Source organism: Sprattus sprattus (genome assembly GCF_963457725.1).
Source record: "Sprattus sprattus genome assembly, chromosome: 2".
In the NCBI taxonomy this organism is placed as follows: domain Eukaryota; kingdom Metazoa; phylum Chordata; class Actinopteri; order Clupeiformes; family Clupeidae; genus Sprattus; species Sprattus sprattus.
The window spans coordinates 4565081-4580080 of record NC_137921.1 but is presented as its reverse complement, the minus strand read 5'-3'; the positions used below and the strand labels follow the sequence as shown (position 1 = coordinate 4580080).

The 15000-nt window shown below is 43.3% G+C and overlaps 1 protein-coding gene across 1 annotated transcript; it reads left to right on the top strand.

Annotated features, from left to right (window-relative positions):
- Positions 1 to 11: 11 nt before the first annotated feature.
- tnnc1a (troponin C type 1a (slow)) lies at positions 12 to 5455 on the top strand (the record flags this gene model as incomplete). Its single annotated transcript, XM_080832453.1, has 6 exons — positions 12 to 35; positions 1570 to 1600; positions 2266 to 2412; positions 3929 to 4043; positions 5137 to 5273; positions 5424 to 5455. The coding sequence occupies 6 exons, from the start codon at positions 12 to 14 to the stop codon at positions 5453 to 5455; spliced, it is 486 nt and encodes a 161-aa protein (XP_080688579.1).
- Between the last annotated feature and the right edge of the window lie 9545 nt (positions 5456 to 15000).

Here is a 15000-nt window from a genome sequence, read left to right as displayed (position 1 = left end):
CACCGTCTGCAATGAATGACATCTACAAAGCAGCGGTAAGACCTCAGCAATGACCCCACTGTTTCAGAATGGTGTTTAATATTTTAAGAAAAGTGTAGGTTTGCTCCCCTAAGTCATCACACACACAGATGTTGTGCTTGTTGTACCATACAGTGTAATCTTGCCAGCATGATGTTCATGTGTTTAGACATAGGACATTTTTGGTAAGACAAATAGCATGCAGAAATCACTGTGAATTTGCCAAATGTGCTGGAACCCTGCCTTGTTTTTATCAAACTTTGATTACTAATTCGATTTTGTGCTGTACTTCCCAAAGTTTTCAAGATATGATATTAACAGTGTCTTGTTGTCTTGTGGTCTTATTGTCTTGTTGTCTTGTTGCCTTGTAGACTTGTTGTATTGTTGTATTGTTGTCTTGTAGTCTTGTGGTCTTGTTGTATTGTTGTCTTGTAGTCTTGTAGTCTTGTTGTCTTGTCTTGTAGTCTTGTAGTCTTGTGGTCTTGTTGTCTTGTAGTCTTATTGTCTTGTTGTCTTGTTGTTATTGTGTTGGTTGCCTTATTTATGGTCTCTCAGTACCAAAACCATCTCAAACACTCCCCCCATCTATTTTTTGAGGAAGGAGTTCCTAGAATGTTGTGTTCCTCTAACAGTATAGGCTAATCTGGCGGTATAGGACACCCTGATGGGAAGCGACACAAAAATACACACACCGCCTCTTGTGTGTTATCATGAGTGATAGGAGTCTCTTAGAGATTAGGCTGACTCTTGGTTCCGTGGCCCTGGCTGCAGCTGGAGCAGCGGCTGCCTCCGTTGGCTAATTTTAGCAGGCAGGCTTTTCTACCTGTTAACCTCCGCCATGTTTACATAGAGATAGAGAGCATGGCGTGAGTGCTACAGATAAACCCACCCTGGGCATTCTCACATTCTTGCTTTATCTCCTGTGTGTGTGTGTGTGTGTGTGTGTGTGTGTGTGTGTGTGTGTGTGTGTGTGTGTGTGTGTGTGTGTGTGTGTGTGTGTGTGTGTGTGTGTGTGTGTGTGTGTGTGTGTGTGTGTGTGTGTGTGTGTGTCTCCTGCAGTTGTGGAAGAACCCATCTGTGGGCTTACCCATTTGATCCCATTCATCTGCGGTGTAGATAGATAGCACATGGCCGATTCGAGTATGATCACGTCGTAGAGCGAGTGTTGTGTTTGTTTCTTTACACACATGGCGTATTCCAAAGGGATGTATGGAGAAAGCCCAGCCAATGGCATACAATAGCAGTTACATAAATTGCTGTCCCCTCCTCTTATTCACAGTAGCTTTTCCTGGATTACGGTTCCATTGTTGTGGATGAGACTCAGCTATGCTTGTTTAAAGTGCAGGGTGTTGTGTCCTTTTAACTGGGCTTTCTAAATCCTCATACCATTTTAACTAAAGAGTGTCATGGTTGACAATGGCTGAAATGGTTATTGTCTTGGGGCAATGTTTGGCCACCATTTCAAAGCAACCATATCATACCTTCAAATATAGACGTTTTCCAAACAATTGAAATGTTTCACCCCCCTTCTGCATTTGTTTTCCTCAATAGGTCGAGCAACTGAACGAGGAACAGAAAAATGGTAAGTACAAATCAACAGCAACTCAGCGGATAGTGTTGATTTTCTTTACACTACCCTAATGAAACTGAGTCTTATGGACATAAAATACTTCTGACATCTACATGTTCGTTATAAACATAGATGAGCTTGATTATAACGATTATGTTCATTTTTCACTACTCATAAAGTGCAGTGAGAGTCATTTAATCAGTCAATTAATCAATTAATCAATTAATCACCAAGCAAAAGCTAACATGGCATCATTTCCTGCTACGGATCTTTGGTATCGCACTGAGATGAAAGTCCGCTGTCCAATGCAGCCCACACACACACACACACACACACACACACACACACACACACACACACACACACACACACACACACACACACACACAACTCACTCAAAAGTTTCAAATGCCCAGATCCCTGCCAATCTGATCTGTGTTTCTACGAGGCTTCTGCCAACCTAGAGTAACCTAACCCTAAACATAACAAAAAATGAGTCTCTTTCTTCTCCGCTGCATTGCTTCAGAGATATTTGGACTCTAGCATAACCTCTGGAGCCTGTTTGTTACCATGCTTCTAACACAACACCCTGAGCTCCGTGTCCATCATCATCCGTCCATCCAATGACATAGCCGTGTTCTGCCTGAGACGCCTCTCCGTCTTGTCTCGTGTCCCAGAGTTCCGAGCGGCCTTCGAAGTCTTCGTGCAGGACGCGGAGGACGGCTGCATCAGTACGAAGGAGCTGGGGAAGGTGATGAGGATGCTGGGACAGAACCCCACGCCCGAGGAGCTCCAGGAGATGATCGACGAGGTGGATGAAGACGGTAAAGAAGCGAACATTTACATTTTACATTTACATTTACATTTACATTTACATTTACATTTTACATTTACATTTACATTTTACATTTACATTTAGTAATTTACATTTAGACATTTAGCAGACGCTGTTGTCCAAAGAGACGTACAAGGGAGAGAACAGTCAAGCTAAGAGCAATAAACTCCTTTCAGTGTCCAGTCAAAATTAGCTAGAAAACCCATTAAAATAAACCTTCAAAAAAGAAGGGTTTCAGAAATGCTGTGGAAGGCGGTAGCATGATTTCTACTTAAGCACACACATTTACATTTACATTTAGTCATTTAGCAGACACTTTTGTCCAAAGCAACGTAAAAAGGAGAGAACAGTCAAGCTCAGAGCAATAGAACCTGGTGTAACAATAATTTTTTTTCAAGAAATAGAAAACGACATAGAAAGAAAAAGAAGTGCGGGACTGTCACTGCTTAAGTGCAAGTTAAGCCAAGGTGCCAGTTAGGAAGGGAGGTGCTCTCTGAAGAGTTGGGTCTTCAAGAGCTTCTTGAAGGTAGAGAGGGACGCCCCTGCTCTGGTAGTGCTAGGCAGTTCGTTCCACCAACGTGGAACTACAACTGAGAATAGTCTGGATTGCCGTGCTTGCACAGGCGGCAGTGCCAGACGACGCTCACTAGATGAGCGCAACAGCCACCACCTCTAACCACCTCCTGTAACACAATGCGTAGTAGAATGCTGAAGCAACGTGTTGAATGTTATAATAGTAATGCATTTTATTTGTCACACACTCTTCATTCAAAAAAATATCAGAGTGCCAACATAGTAGAAACAAACTATAATAAGAAAATAAAAAAATTAATTAGTAAACATAAGTATAATAGAAAACTTAGTGACAGTGATTTATCACAAAGCCAAAAACGCCTTCCTGAATAAAAATGTTTTTAGTCCAGTTTTAAAGGAATCCAGCGTCTGCGCTTCTCTTAGTTGGTCAGGGAGGCTGTTCCATAAGCGTGGCGCTGCCGAGCAAAAGGCCTGGTCGCCCATGGTGCGGAGCTATGGTATGGAAATGGAAGGCGACGGGAAAGAATAACACAGAGTCAACTGGAAACCGCTCGCTTTTACTGTACCTAGCATGTGAAAATGGTAAAAAATAAAGCAAGCCAGCCCAACAGCCAAAGCCATGCTAGCATATAGCATGTAGTGAGTGTGAGTGGCACTGTAATCAACATAAAGGCGCTGTGTGCTTGGTCTTGCTGTAGACATGGAGGGGGGCTTTCTCTTTATGACTCAAGAAACTGTAAAGGGTGAGTCATGAGTGTAAAAGTCCTCTCACCATTTATCCGAAATAACTGGCACCTTCCGAATTTCTGTAGTTCTTGGTCTTCTTGGCACTTTTTCCCATGTGTTCAGAGTTGTTTTTGTTTAGACTAGAGTTCTGTATTAGGTGTTTGAGTGGTAATTACAGATTATGTTCTGGAGTTTTACATTGGCAGTGTTCTATGACAAGCAAACGTTCCTTTTCCCTTCCACAGAAAGTGGGACGGTGGACTTTGAGGAGTTCCTGGTAATGATGGTGAGATGTATGAAGGACGACAGCAAAGGGAAGTCCGAGGAGGAACTGGCAGAACTCTTCCGAATGTTTGATAAGTGCGTCCACCAGGCAGTCCAAGGGCTTACAAGGGGATGATACACTGGGCAGGGCTACTGACCAATGATACACCGGGCAGGGCTACTGACCAATGATACACTGGGCAGGGCTACTGACCAATGATACACTGGGCAGGGCTACTGACCAATGATACACTGGGCAGGGATACTGACCAATGATACGATGGGCAGGGCTACTGACCAATGATACACTGGGCAGGGCTATTGACCAATGACACACTGGGCAGGGCTATTGACCAATGATACACTGGGCAGGGCTACTGACCAATGATACACTGGGCAGGGCTATTGACCAATGATACACTGGGCAGGGATACTGACCAATGATACACTGGGCAGGGCTATTGACCAATAATACACTGGGCAGGGCTAATGACCAATGATACACTGGGCAGGGCTATTGACCAATGATACACTGGGCAGGGCTACTGACCAATGATACACTGGGCAGGGCTATTGACCAATGACACACTGGGCAGGGCTATTGACCAATGACACACTGGGCAGGGCTACTGACCAATGATACACTGGGCAGGGCTATTGACCAATGATACACTGGGCAGGGCTACTGACCAATGATACGATGGGCAGGACTACTGACCAATGATACACTGGGCAGGGCTACTGACCAATGATACGATGGGCAGGGCTACTGACCAATGATACACTGGGCAGGGCTACTGACCAATGATACAATGGGCAGGGCTACTGACCAATGATACGATGGGCAGGGATACTGACCAATGTTGTCCACTGGTATTGGGCAACACATTTTTATCTGGAGAACTTAAATCAACTGCAGGCAACTCGCTGCAAACGTCCAACCCATACTTTAAGAACCGGTGCGGTTGCCCAGCAACACTGCTCAAAAAGTTGCCCCGTGTGTCATCACCCAAAGAGTACCTTCACAGCCAATTAGAGTCTCGGATCAGTACAAGACCAGGGCCCAATCTGTTCTGTGATCAGCAGGTCTCTTGGATACCAAGCAGTGCTTTAATAGCTGTTCTGTGATCAGCAGGTCTATTGGATACCAAGCAGTGCTTTAATAGCTGGATGTGTTGATGTGACGCAGGAATGCAGATGGCTACATTGACCTTGACGAACTGAAGGTCATGCTGGAGTCCACAGGAGAAACCATCACAGAGGACGACATCGAGGAGCTCATGAAGGACGGAGACGCGAACCTTGATGGCAGAATTGACTATGACGGTACACATCACACTTTCAGTGGAAAGGGTAGACAAGGAGACACGGAGACAAGGAACAAGGACAACGCTTTTAAAATGCCATTTTATATCTTACAGCCCTGTGTGGGAACATTATGAATGCATGTTCAGCCGCCTCTGTTGTGTTTTTCAGAATTCCTGGAGTTTATGAAAGGGGTGGAGTAACCATGATGATCTGCGATAACACATTGTGACCATGACGACCACAGAATTCCTCTCAGAGTGGATTTTATGAGAAGAGACACCACCCAAAGCATCCACGTTTTATACCATTCTGGAAATCCTTCGGCCTTTTGACTTCTTAAGGACCGTTATAGAACTGTGAGCACAGCTCGTGCCTTACTGGTTGAAATCCATATTACCGTGTTGGTGTACGTTACGAGAGCTAACTTTTTAATCTGAAAGATCTGTCGAATGTTAATGCTTAATGTACCCTCCTCCATGCAGACGAAGAATTAGGGATGGCTCTTTAATCTTTCATCTCGAACAAGATATCATCGCTGACCTGATTAAAAATTTAAAACCTAATCTTCAAAGTTTCACAGAATTCTTGTCAAAAATGTTCCCCGAAGGCCTGCGCAGAAATCCTTTGCCATATGTCCGCTCCAAGTGTTCTCAAATAATAAACTTTATGTGTGACAGAACAAAATACAATGTAAGGGTGTCAGTCTTTGGGGTGGTGTTTCAGGCCAGCATTTTTTATTATTTTTTTGTAATTCACATTGTTTTTATTTTGACACACAATGCAACATAACAATGACATACAGTAGGCATCCATGTTTTCTACAAATAGAACAATTTTTACATTGTAACAAAGCACAAACACAAAACAAAAAGAAAGCAGACAATCACACAGACACAACACAGCAGCACAGCACTACAGATCACAACACCTACCCCTCCCACAGGCCAGCATTCTTTCATTCTCTGCTAAATCACCTAACAGTCAGTGGTGTAGCCCAGGGTATACGCAGGTATACGGAGTATACCCACTTATTTTTCAGTCAGCATTGCGTATACCCACTTCTCAAAACAGGGCGTTTATCCTGTGCTGTTTGGGGTGCTTAAAAAATTAAGAGTATACCCACTTCTCCAGGGACCACTACACCACTGTTAACAGTTACTCTTTTTCTATACTATTTTCCACGGAGGTAAAGCATTTTTTTTCTCTTTGTTAGACTATACTGATGTAAGACACTGTATGGAAGGCTAGACAAACTACATACATAAATACAATACATTTATGCCCATCTATGCATGACCATCCTGTCTTCTGTATTTGAAAGTGAATTGTACAAGTAACAAGCGATCGCAGAGCATGTATGGATAAGCACAGGTCCTCCTGCTGTAAGCACATAGCCTGGATGTGCCTGCCTGCCTGCCTGCCAGCCTGCCTCCCTACACAATGCATCGAGACAGTATCTATTTCTGTCCCGTCAGTGATGTGCCCATCTAAGGAGGCCTGATGTGCTGACGCATGCTAAAAGCGTCTGGTGTTGTCGTCGTCTGCAGGACTGTGCAGGCTCCGAGTGAAACTCTCAATCCTCTCCTCCTTTTCATCAGCCACTCAGCGCCAGGGCTGGAAGCACTTCTGAGGCTTCTCTCGTCCGTCCCTCCGCCCGTCCGTCCGCTAGCTCACTCGCTCGCTCTCCTGGATGCTTTGTGCAGTATCAGGTGACCTAAATAAACTACCTCAGCAGGAACCCTTTATTATACACTCCCCATTTTCAGCTGTAATACAAACTTGCTCACGGCCAGCAATACTGTAATAAAACCCAAAGTAGGCTGTTGAGACCTTGCTGTGGTGTGAGCAGAGAGTGTGATGTTATAGAGTGAGAGTTAGTAGGGATAGGCGCGCTCTACTTCCAAAAAATATAAATGCGTTTTCGGGGGCGAGTAAAAGAATGTTAACTTTGAGTAGAATAAAACCGCACTCTCAAGCTTTTCTCATTGATATTAAGACCAGTTAATTTCCAGACGCGTTTCGGCCTTAAGCCATCGTCAGTATTCTACTCAATGCTATAGAGTGAGACATTATGCAGAGCAGCATAATATGTAAAGCTATTGTGTGTGGCATTCACAGACACCTACACAATACAGGCAGGCAGTATGGATGTTTAACTAACAGACACATCTGCAATACTGAAGAGCTGTATTTCATTGAATTATAGCAGAAAAGGAGCATCAAACAGTGATAATAGCCAGTCAACCTGGCTTCAATCCTAACGTGTAATGGCCACCTACCTTATCACCAAAGAACGTTGATAACACTAATGAGTATATGATTCCTTATTATGATGAGGGGTATGAAGCAGTCTATATACTTCCTCTTACTCAAAGGCGTCTCACTGCATGTTTAGTGTCCAATGACAGTGTAGTTGCATAATTACCTAATAATGGTTAGAAATATTAAATAATGCCAGTTGAAAACCAGAAATGCACCATTTGCAGAAATGCACATCTTATATCAGCATGTGATAATATAATGATTGTATTGTATTAGTACAAAGTAAATGGTATCTAAGGCCACTTGCTGTACTCAATACTATATTTAATACCTACCATACTGTAATAACACCACTACAAAATGTGGTCCTCTAAGACAATGGAATCTGGGCTGCAGCCATTATTCTATCAGGAATGCACAATACTGACATCCCTCCATCCATACTCCTGTGGATCATGTTGTACTGCACTTAACCTACAGGGGGCAGCAGCAGTTCACTTCATACTGAGGGAAGATGAAGTGGTGACAATAAAAGAGGAAGTATCAGAAAAGAAAAGGCAGTAGTCATAAATATGTGTAATCCCCTCACATTAGGGGAAGTTTAAAAAAGCTGATGACTCATTTGAGAGGTCTTTTCATTCCTCAGCGTGTTTTAGTGAAGATGTGCAAAAACAAAAGCATTGTCTGACTATGACTAAGACAAGGAAAATTAGATTCAACTTTATTGTCATTGCACAGAGTACAAGTACTGAGACAACGAAATGCAGTTTAGCATCCAACCAGAAGTGCAAAATAGCAATACAAGTGCAGAGTATGTGCATATGTTAAGTGGAATAAGTGAATAAATAAGATATGTACAGTAAGAAGTAGATATGTAATATGAACAGAATTGGGACTAGCAGCAATTGAGGTAGGAAGTGTAGATAGATATGATATGAAGTGCAACAAGTAAAGAGAAATGAATGAGGTAGCAGTAATATAATGATTAGAAGTGACTGAGAACAGACTTGACCCTGCATGACTTACCTAGCAATGTACAATTAACTTACTCATACAATATCTCACTTGCCAGATATAACGAGTAAAAGCACATAAAAACCTAGAGGTTGGGTGAATATTACACACCTCGATGTGTTCATTTGGCATTATTTTACCCACTTTACATTTATCACTTCTTCTTCCAGCTATCAAATTTCAAATTTGACATATTTTACCCAGTGGCCATGATGTCCATTCCCTTCCACACGACCACACGATCCCATTGGCTTATTTGGTCCAATCACTAGTTTGCTAGTTTACTCTGGTCACACCATCTCATTGGCTGGTTTGCTCTGATCTCACATTCCCATTGGCTACAGTGATTCCATTCTACCATATGATTGGCTGCTTGGGTCTGAGTTTACTGTGTCATTGGCTGACGCACAAAGTGACTTAACTGATATGATTGAGGGCTGGTTGTCACAGTTGAGCACACACCCACACACACACACACTAACACACACACACACTAACACACACACACACACACTAACACACACACACACACACACTCACACACACACTTACACACACTCACACACACACACACACACTAACACACACACACACTAACACACTACCACACACAAACACACACACAAACATTCACTACAGTCACACACATTGCAACAGACTGCAAGCAGAAACACCCCAGCCTGTGTCTGATATGATGAGGCTGTGAAAGGGTTTTTAACTTCAGTCTGGGTGCAGCAGCCGATGCATGACGATACAGGGTCTATAAACACTAGCGTGTTGCTTGCCATATTTTGTGGTTGTGCCATTGTGTGTCTGTATGCTGTGTTAACCTTTAACCCTGCACAAATACACTGCCGCTGAGTCACTCTCAAACTGGCCACTGTCAGCCACCGTATGTGAAACGAGGAAGAAATATTCTTTGACACCCTAAAGAAAGCAGATTAAAGTTTAATAATGAATTGATCCGATTACTCGATTAATCGATGGAATACTCGGTAGAATACTCGATTCCAAAAATATTCGATAGTTGCAGCCCTAGATTAAACCTTTACCTTTAGATGCAGAAAAGGCTTTTGATTTAGTGAACTGGACCTTTATGTTTGAGACAATGAAAATTTTTGGAATAAATGAGACATTTTGTCAATGGATACAAGCTCTTTATAGTAAACCTGTTTCTAGAGTAAAAGCAAATGGTACATTATCAAGAACATTCCATATACATCGAGGTACTAGACAAGGGGACCCTCTTTCCCCACTTTTGTTTGCCATTTATATCGAAGTCTTAGCAATAGCAATAAGGCACAATTCAGACATTAGAGGACTACGAATTGGGAAAGAAGAACATAAGCTGGCATTATATGCAGATGATATTATTATTTATTTAACTTCTCCTGAGAAATCAATTAATAATTTGATGGATACAATTAAGGACTATAGTTTAGTATCGGGATATAAAATAAATGAAGATAAATGTGAATCTCTGTCTATTGGTGCACAAATAAGTTGTAGAATTAAAGAATGGCATAATTTCAAGTGGGATATAAAAGAGATAAAGTATCTAGGTATATATATTAGTAAAAAATTAGAAGACTTATATGATAATAATTACGGTAAATTGGAAAAGGAAATAATAGAGGATTTAAAGGGATGGTCAATAATTCCAAATGGAATATATAGCAGAGTACAAATAACTAAAATGATGCTTCTCCCAAGATTCCTCTTTTTATTTCAGGCAATACCAGTCACATTACCAGATAGTTTTTTTTACATTATGGAATAAGAGGGTTGCTAATTTTGTTTGGAATGGTAGAAAACATAGAGTTAAATAAAGATTAAACCTTTACCAACACATACATGTGAATCCCCTGATGTACTGTTTGATACATCACGTGACCTGTTCATGTTATATTTTCACCGGCAGAATGTTGTTGTGTGAGAGTGTATGTCAGTCGTGAAGATGAAAAGGCGAATCACTGCGTTATGTAACAGACGTCCATATTCAGTGTGTGCATCGGTAATCTCATTTCAGTCATATACATTCATCCGCCTGAGGCGGTCTGGCGTGTGTCTTTTCTGGTCTCCCTACAAATGAATGGGAACCCGGAGAGCAGCTGAGCCTGGTTTCTGTTCTGGCCCTCTTCTGGCCCTGGTCCGGCCCACCTCCGGCTGACTGCTATCTGGGAGGCGTGAGGTGCAGCGTCTCCAGTGGTTGCGGGAGCAGAGGGGTGGGGAGTCGTCAGCTGAATGGGTAGCAGGAGGGAGGGAGGGAGGGAGGGAGGGAGGGGAGGGAGGGGAGGGAGGGAGGGAGGGAGGGGAGGGAGCAGGTTATGTAAGCCCCACTGGGTGACTCACTCTCCATGTCATTAAGGCACACTGCGGTTATTTCTTTCTTTCTTTATTTATTTCCCTCTCTCTCTCTCTCTCTCTCTCTCTCTCTCTCTCTGTATATATATATAAATTTATGTCTCTCTCTCGTTCTCTCGCTCATCACTAACCCTCTTGATCTCTCTCCCATTTCTCTTTCTCACTCTACCTCATTCTAATTCTCTCTCACATCTTTCACATTCTCTCCTGCTCTCTTTCTCTCTCTCATTCTTGCTTTCTCTCTCTACCTCTCTCTAAGCCTCTCTCCTATGTCTCTCTCTCTCTCTTACTCTCTCTCATTCTTGCCTTCTCTCTCTACCACCCTCTCCCTCTCCTATGTCTCTCTCTCTCATTCTTGCCTTCTCTCTCTACCACCCTCTCCCTCTCTCTCTCTCTCTCTCTCTTACTCTCTCTCATTCTTGCCTTCTCTCTCTACCACCCTCTCCCTCTCTCTCTCTCTTACTCTCTCTCATTCTTGCCTTCTCTCTCTACCACCCTCTCCCTCTCCTATGTCTCTCTCTCTCTCTCTTACTCTCTCTCATTCTTGCCTTCTCTCTCTACCACCCTCTCCCTCTCCTATGTCTCTCTCTCTCTCTCTCTTAATCTCTCTCATTCTTGCCTTCTCTCTCTACCACCCTCTCCCTCTCCTATGTCTCTCTCTCTCTCTCTTACTCTCTCTCATTCTTGCCTTCTCTCTCTACCACCCTCTCCCTCTCCTATGTCTCTCTCTCTCTCTCTTACTCTCTCTCATTCTTGCCTTCTCTCTCTACCACCCTCTCCCTCTCCTATGTCTCTCTCTCTCTCTCTCTTACTCTCTCTCATTCTTGCCTTCTCTCTCTACCACCCTCTCCCTCTCTCTCTCTCTCTCTTACTCTCTCTCATTCTTGCCTTCTCTCTCTACCACCCTCTCCCTCTCCTATGTCTCTCTCTCTCTCTCTTACTCTCTCTCATTCTTGCCTTCTCTCTCTACCACCCTCTCCCTCTCCTATGTCTCTCTCTCTCATTCTTGCCTTCTCTCTCTACCACCCTCTCCCTCTCTCTCTCTCTTACTCTCTCTCATTCTTGCCTTCTCTCTCTACCACCCTCTCCCTCTCCTATGTCTCTCTCTCTCTCTTACTCTCTCTCATTCTTGCCTTCTCTCTCTACCACCCTCTCCCTCTCTCTCTCTCTTACTCTCTCTCATTCTTGCCTTCTCTCTCTACCACCCTCTCTCTCTCTCTCCCTCTCCTATGTCTCTCTCTCTCATTCTTGCCTTCTCTCTCTACCACCCTCTCCCTCTCCTATGTCTCTCTCTCTCATTCTTGCCTTCTCTCTCTACCACCCTCTCCCTCTCCTATGTCTCTCTCTCTCATTCTTGCCTTCTCTCTCTACCACCCTCTCCCTCTCCTATGTCTCTCTCTCTCATTCTTGCCTTCTCTCTCTACCACCTCTCCCTCTCCTATGTCTCTCTCTCTCATTCTTGCCTTCTCTCTCTACCACCCTCTCCCTCTCTCTCTCTCTCTCTCTCTCTCTCTCTTACTCTCTCTCATTCTTGCCTTCTCTCTCTACCACCCTCTCCCTCTCTCTCTCTCTCTCTCTTACTCTCTCTCATTCTTGCCTTCTCTCTCTACCACCCTCTCCCTCTCTCTCTCTCTCTCTCTCTCTCATCTTCTCTCTTCTTCTGAAAGCGGCAGGTTGAGTAGCCCACGCCTCAGAGAGACAGGGTGCTGCTGTGTGACCTGCTTTTATCAAGTGCTCCTCCTTCAGAACAATGACCCTGTCACGCTTCCCCTCAGCTCCTCTGTTGCCAAATGGATTTGGGGAACAATACAGACATGTTATCAGTTCTTAGATCCCTTTTTTTTTAATCAAACCAAAAAAAGGCTGCACCTATCCTGTGGTGCAGACAAGTATACAGAGCATGCTTGTAAAATCTCTGCGTTTCATACCATAGTCGTACACAGTGGTGTAGTGGTCACTGGAGAAGTGGGTATACTCTTAATTTTTTTAAGCAGCCCTTACAGCTCAGGTTAAACGCCCTGTTTTGACAAGTGGGTATACTCAATGCTGACTGAAAAATAAGTAGGTGTACTCCGTATACCTGTGTATACCCTGGACTACACCACTGGTCGTACATTAGTCATGCACTAGCAGGCGGTGGCACTGTGTTTGGCACTTCACAGTACGTACATAAGCTTTGTTTCACTGACAGGTCTATTCTGCCACGTCTGCCAGCGTCAACATACACAGGGTGGGGCGTGAGCTTTGGTATTTATTTCGCCACGTCTGTAGTAGTCAAGGTCATAACACGGCCCCGGAAATCAGTGTTTCATTTGTACACACGGGGTTGGACACTGTAATGTTTATGAGATATAACATGATCACAAAAGTGACGTATGGCATGACCCCCCTACAGGCAAGCGCAGGTTCGGTGTTCATGCAAGGCCCCGCGAGTGAACAGAACCGTTGTATAATGGCCTCCTTCATATCAGTAAATCATCTTTCTTTAATACTCGTTCTGGTTATTAACACCACACATAATAAGAATATCACACACACACACCTCTCCCCCGTGCATGTGTGTAAAGGCGGCGGCTTGGTTCCGCGTTGGTGTCACATTGTTGCGCAAAATGTACTCAGAGCAATTCATGCTCCCTTAATGGTTGCGGGTGTTGCCAAGCAATTCCCACCCAGAACAATAGGCTTGCGTAGAAAATCGTCAATCGTCATATCTACAGGATATATTATTATATCACTCTACTGTCATATCTACTGGATATATTATTATATCACTCTACTGTCATATCTGCAGGATATATTATTATATCACTCTACTGTCATATCTACAGGATATATTATTATATCACCGTACTTTCAAATCTACAGGATATATTATTATATCACCGTACTGTCATATCTACGGGATATATTATTATATCACCGTACTGTCATATCTACGGGATATATTATTATATCACCGTACTTTCATATCTACAGGATATATTATTATATCACCGTACTGTCATATCTACAGGATATATTATTATATCACCGTACTGTCATATCTACAGGAGGGCTATTGATGGATGGATTATATAGATATTAATGTATACAAATCTAATAGGATGTTTCATTAAGTTTTTTTCTGGTATGTTTTTTGCCTACTCTGACACTGACTGCACCAGGGTACAGTATGTGTCTTTACAACTCGTCTGTGGCTACGTCTTGACAGCAGCTATAGGATGGCTTTCTTCACTAAATCACTAAATTAAATCCATATCCCCCCCGAAAAGCAGAGATACCATCACTCTTTAATGTATTCTAGTCATACATTTTCAATACATGGTCCAGTGTTTAAGTTTTGTGCTCAGTGTACGCTTTTGTTTAAAAAAAGGGTACATTTCCAGGAAGCCGTGACTTTATGGTGGAGCTCAGACATGCCTTCAGAACACACTAATCATTTGTCCCTTCACTATTTTTCCAAGGCCCATATTCAGCAAGTTTAAAAGCTATTCCCGTCAAAGTAAACACTCGAATGTCACTTAATCTGCACAGTATCAATATTTTCTCTTGTGTGAGGGATTTCTTTTTGTTTCACATTTCCATCCCCCCCCTCTCATATCAAAACTGAAACAGGTCGCCTCCCTTTCCTCAGGACGTCCGTAGGATCTGGATGCTCGGATTCAGTGGGAATCTCCCGCCAGGCCCGCTCGGCCTTCCTGTGTTTACGAAACCCTTTGACGCTGACACTAGGGGCACAGACAAGCCCAACTTCATGTGCACAATATACATTTTGACCTGGATCCTGGCGGCCACACAGACTCCTAAAGGACAGTGTGTGGGGGGGATCTTTGCGTGTTCTAAGTTTTAGACACGTCAGCACAGGAGCCTGTTGTAGGTTGTGTGTGAATGCTTATCGGGCCTTTCTTAGGCAATGAAGGTCTACGTCAACTCATGTCAAGATGCGTAACCTGATTTGTGTGTTACGCTAATGTTCTTTTATGTAGGGGACTCACACACACTCACACACACACACACACAAGCACACACAAGCACACACACACACACACACACACACACACACACACACACACACAAACACACACACACACACAAACACACGCTA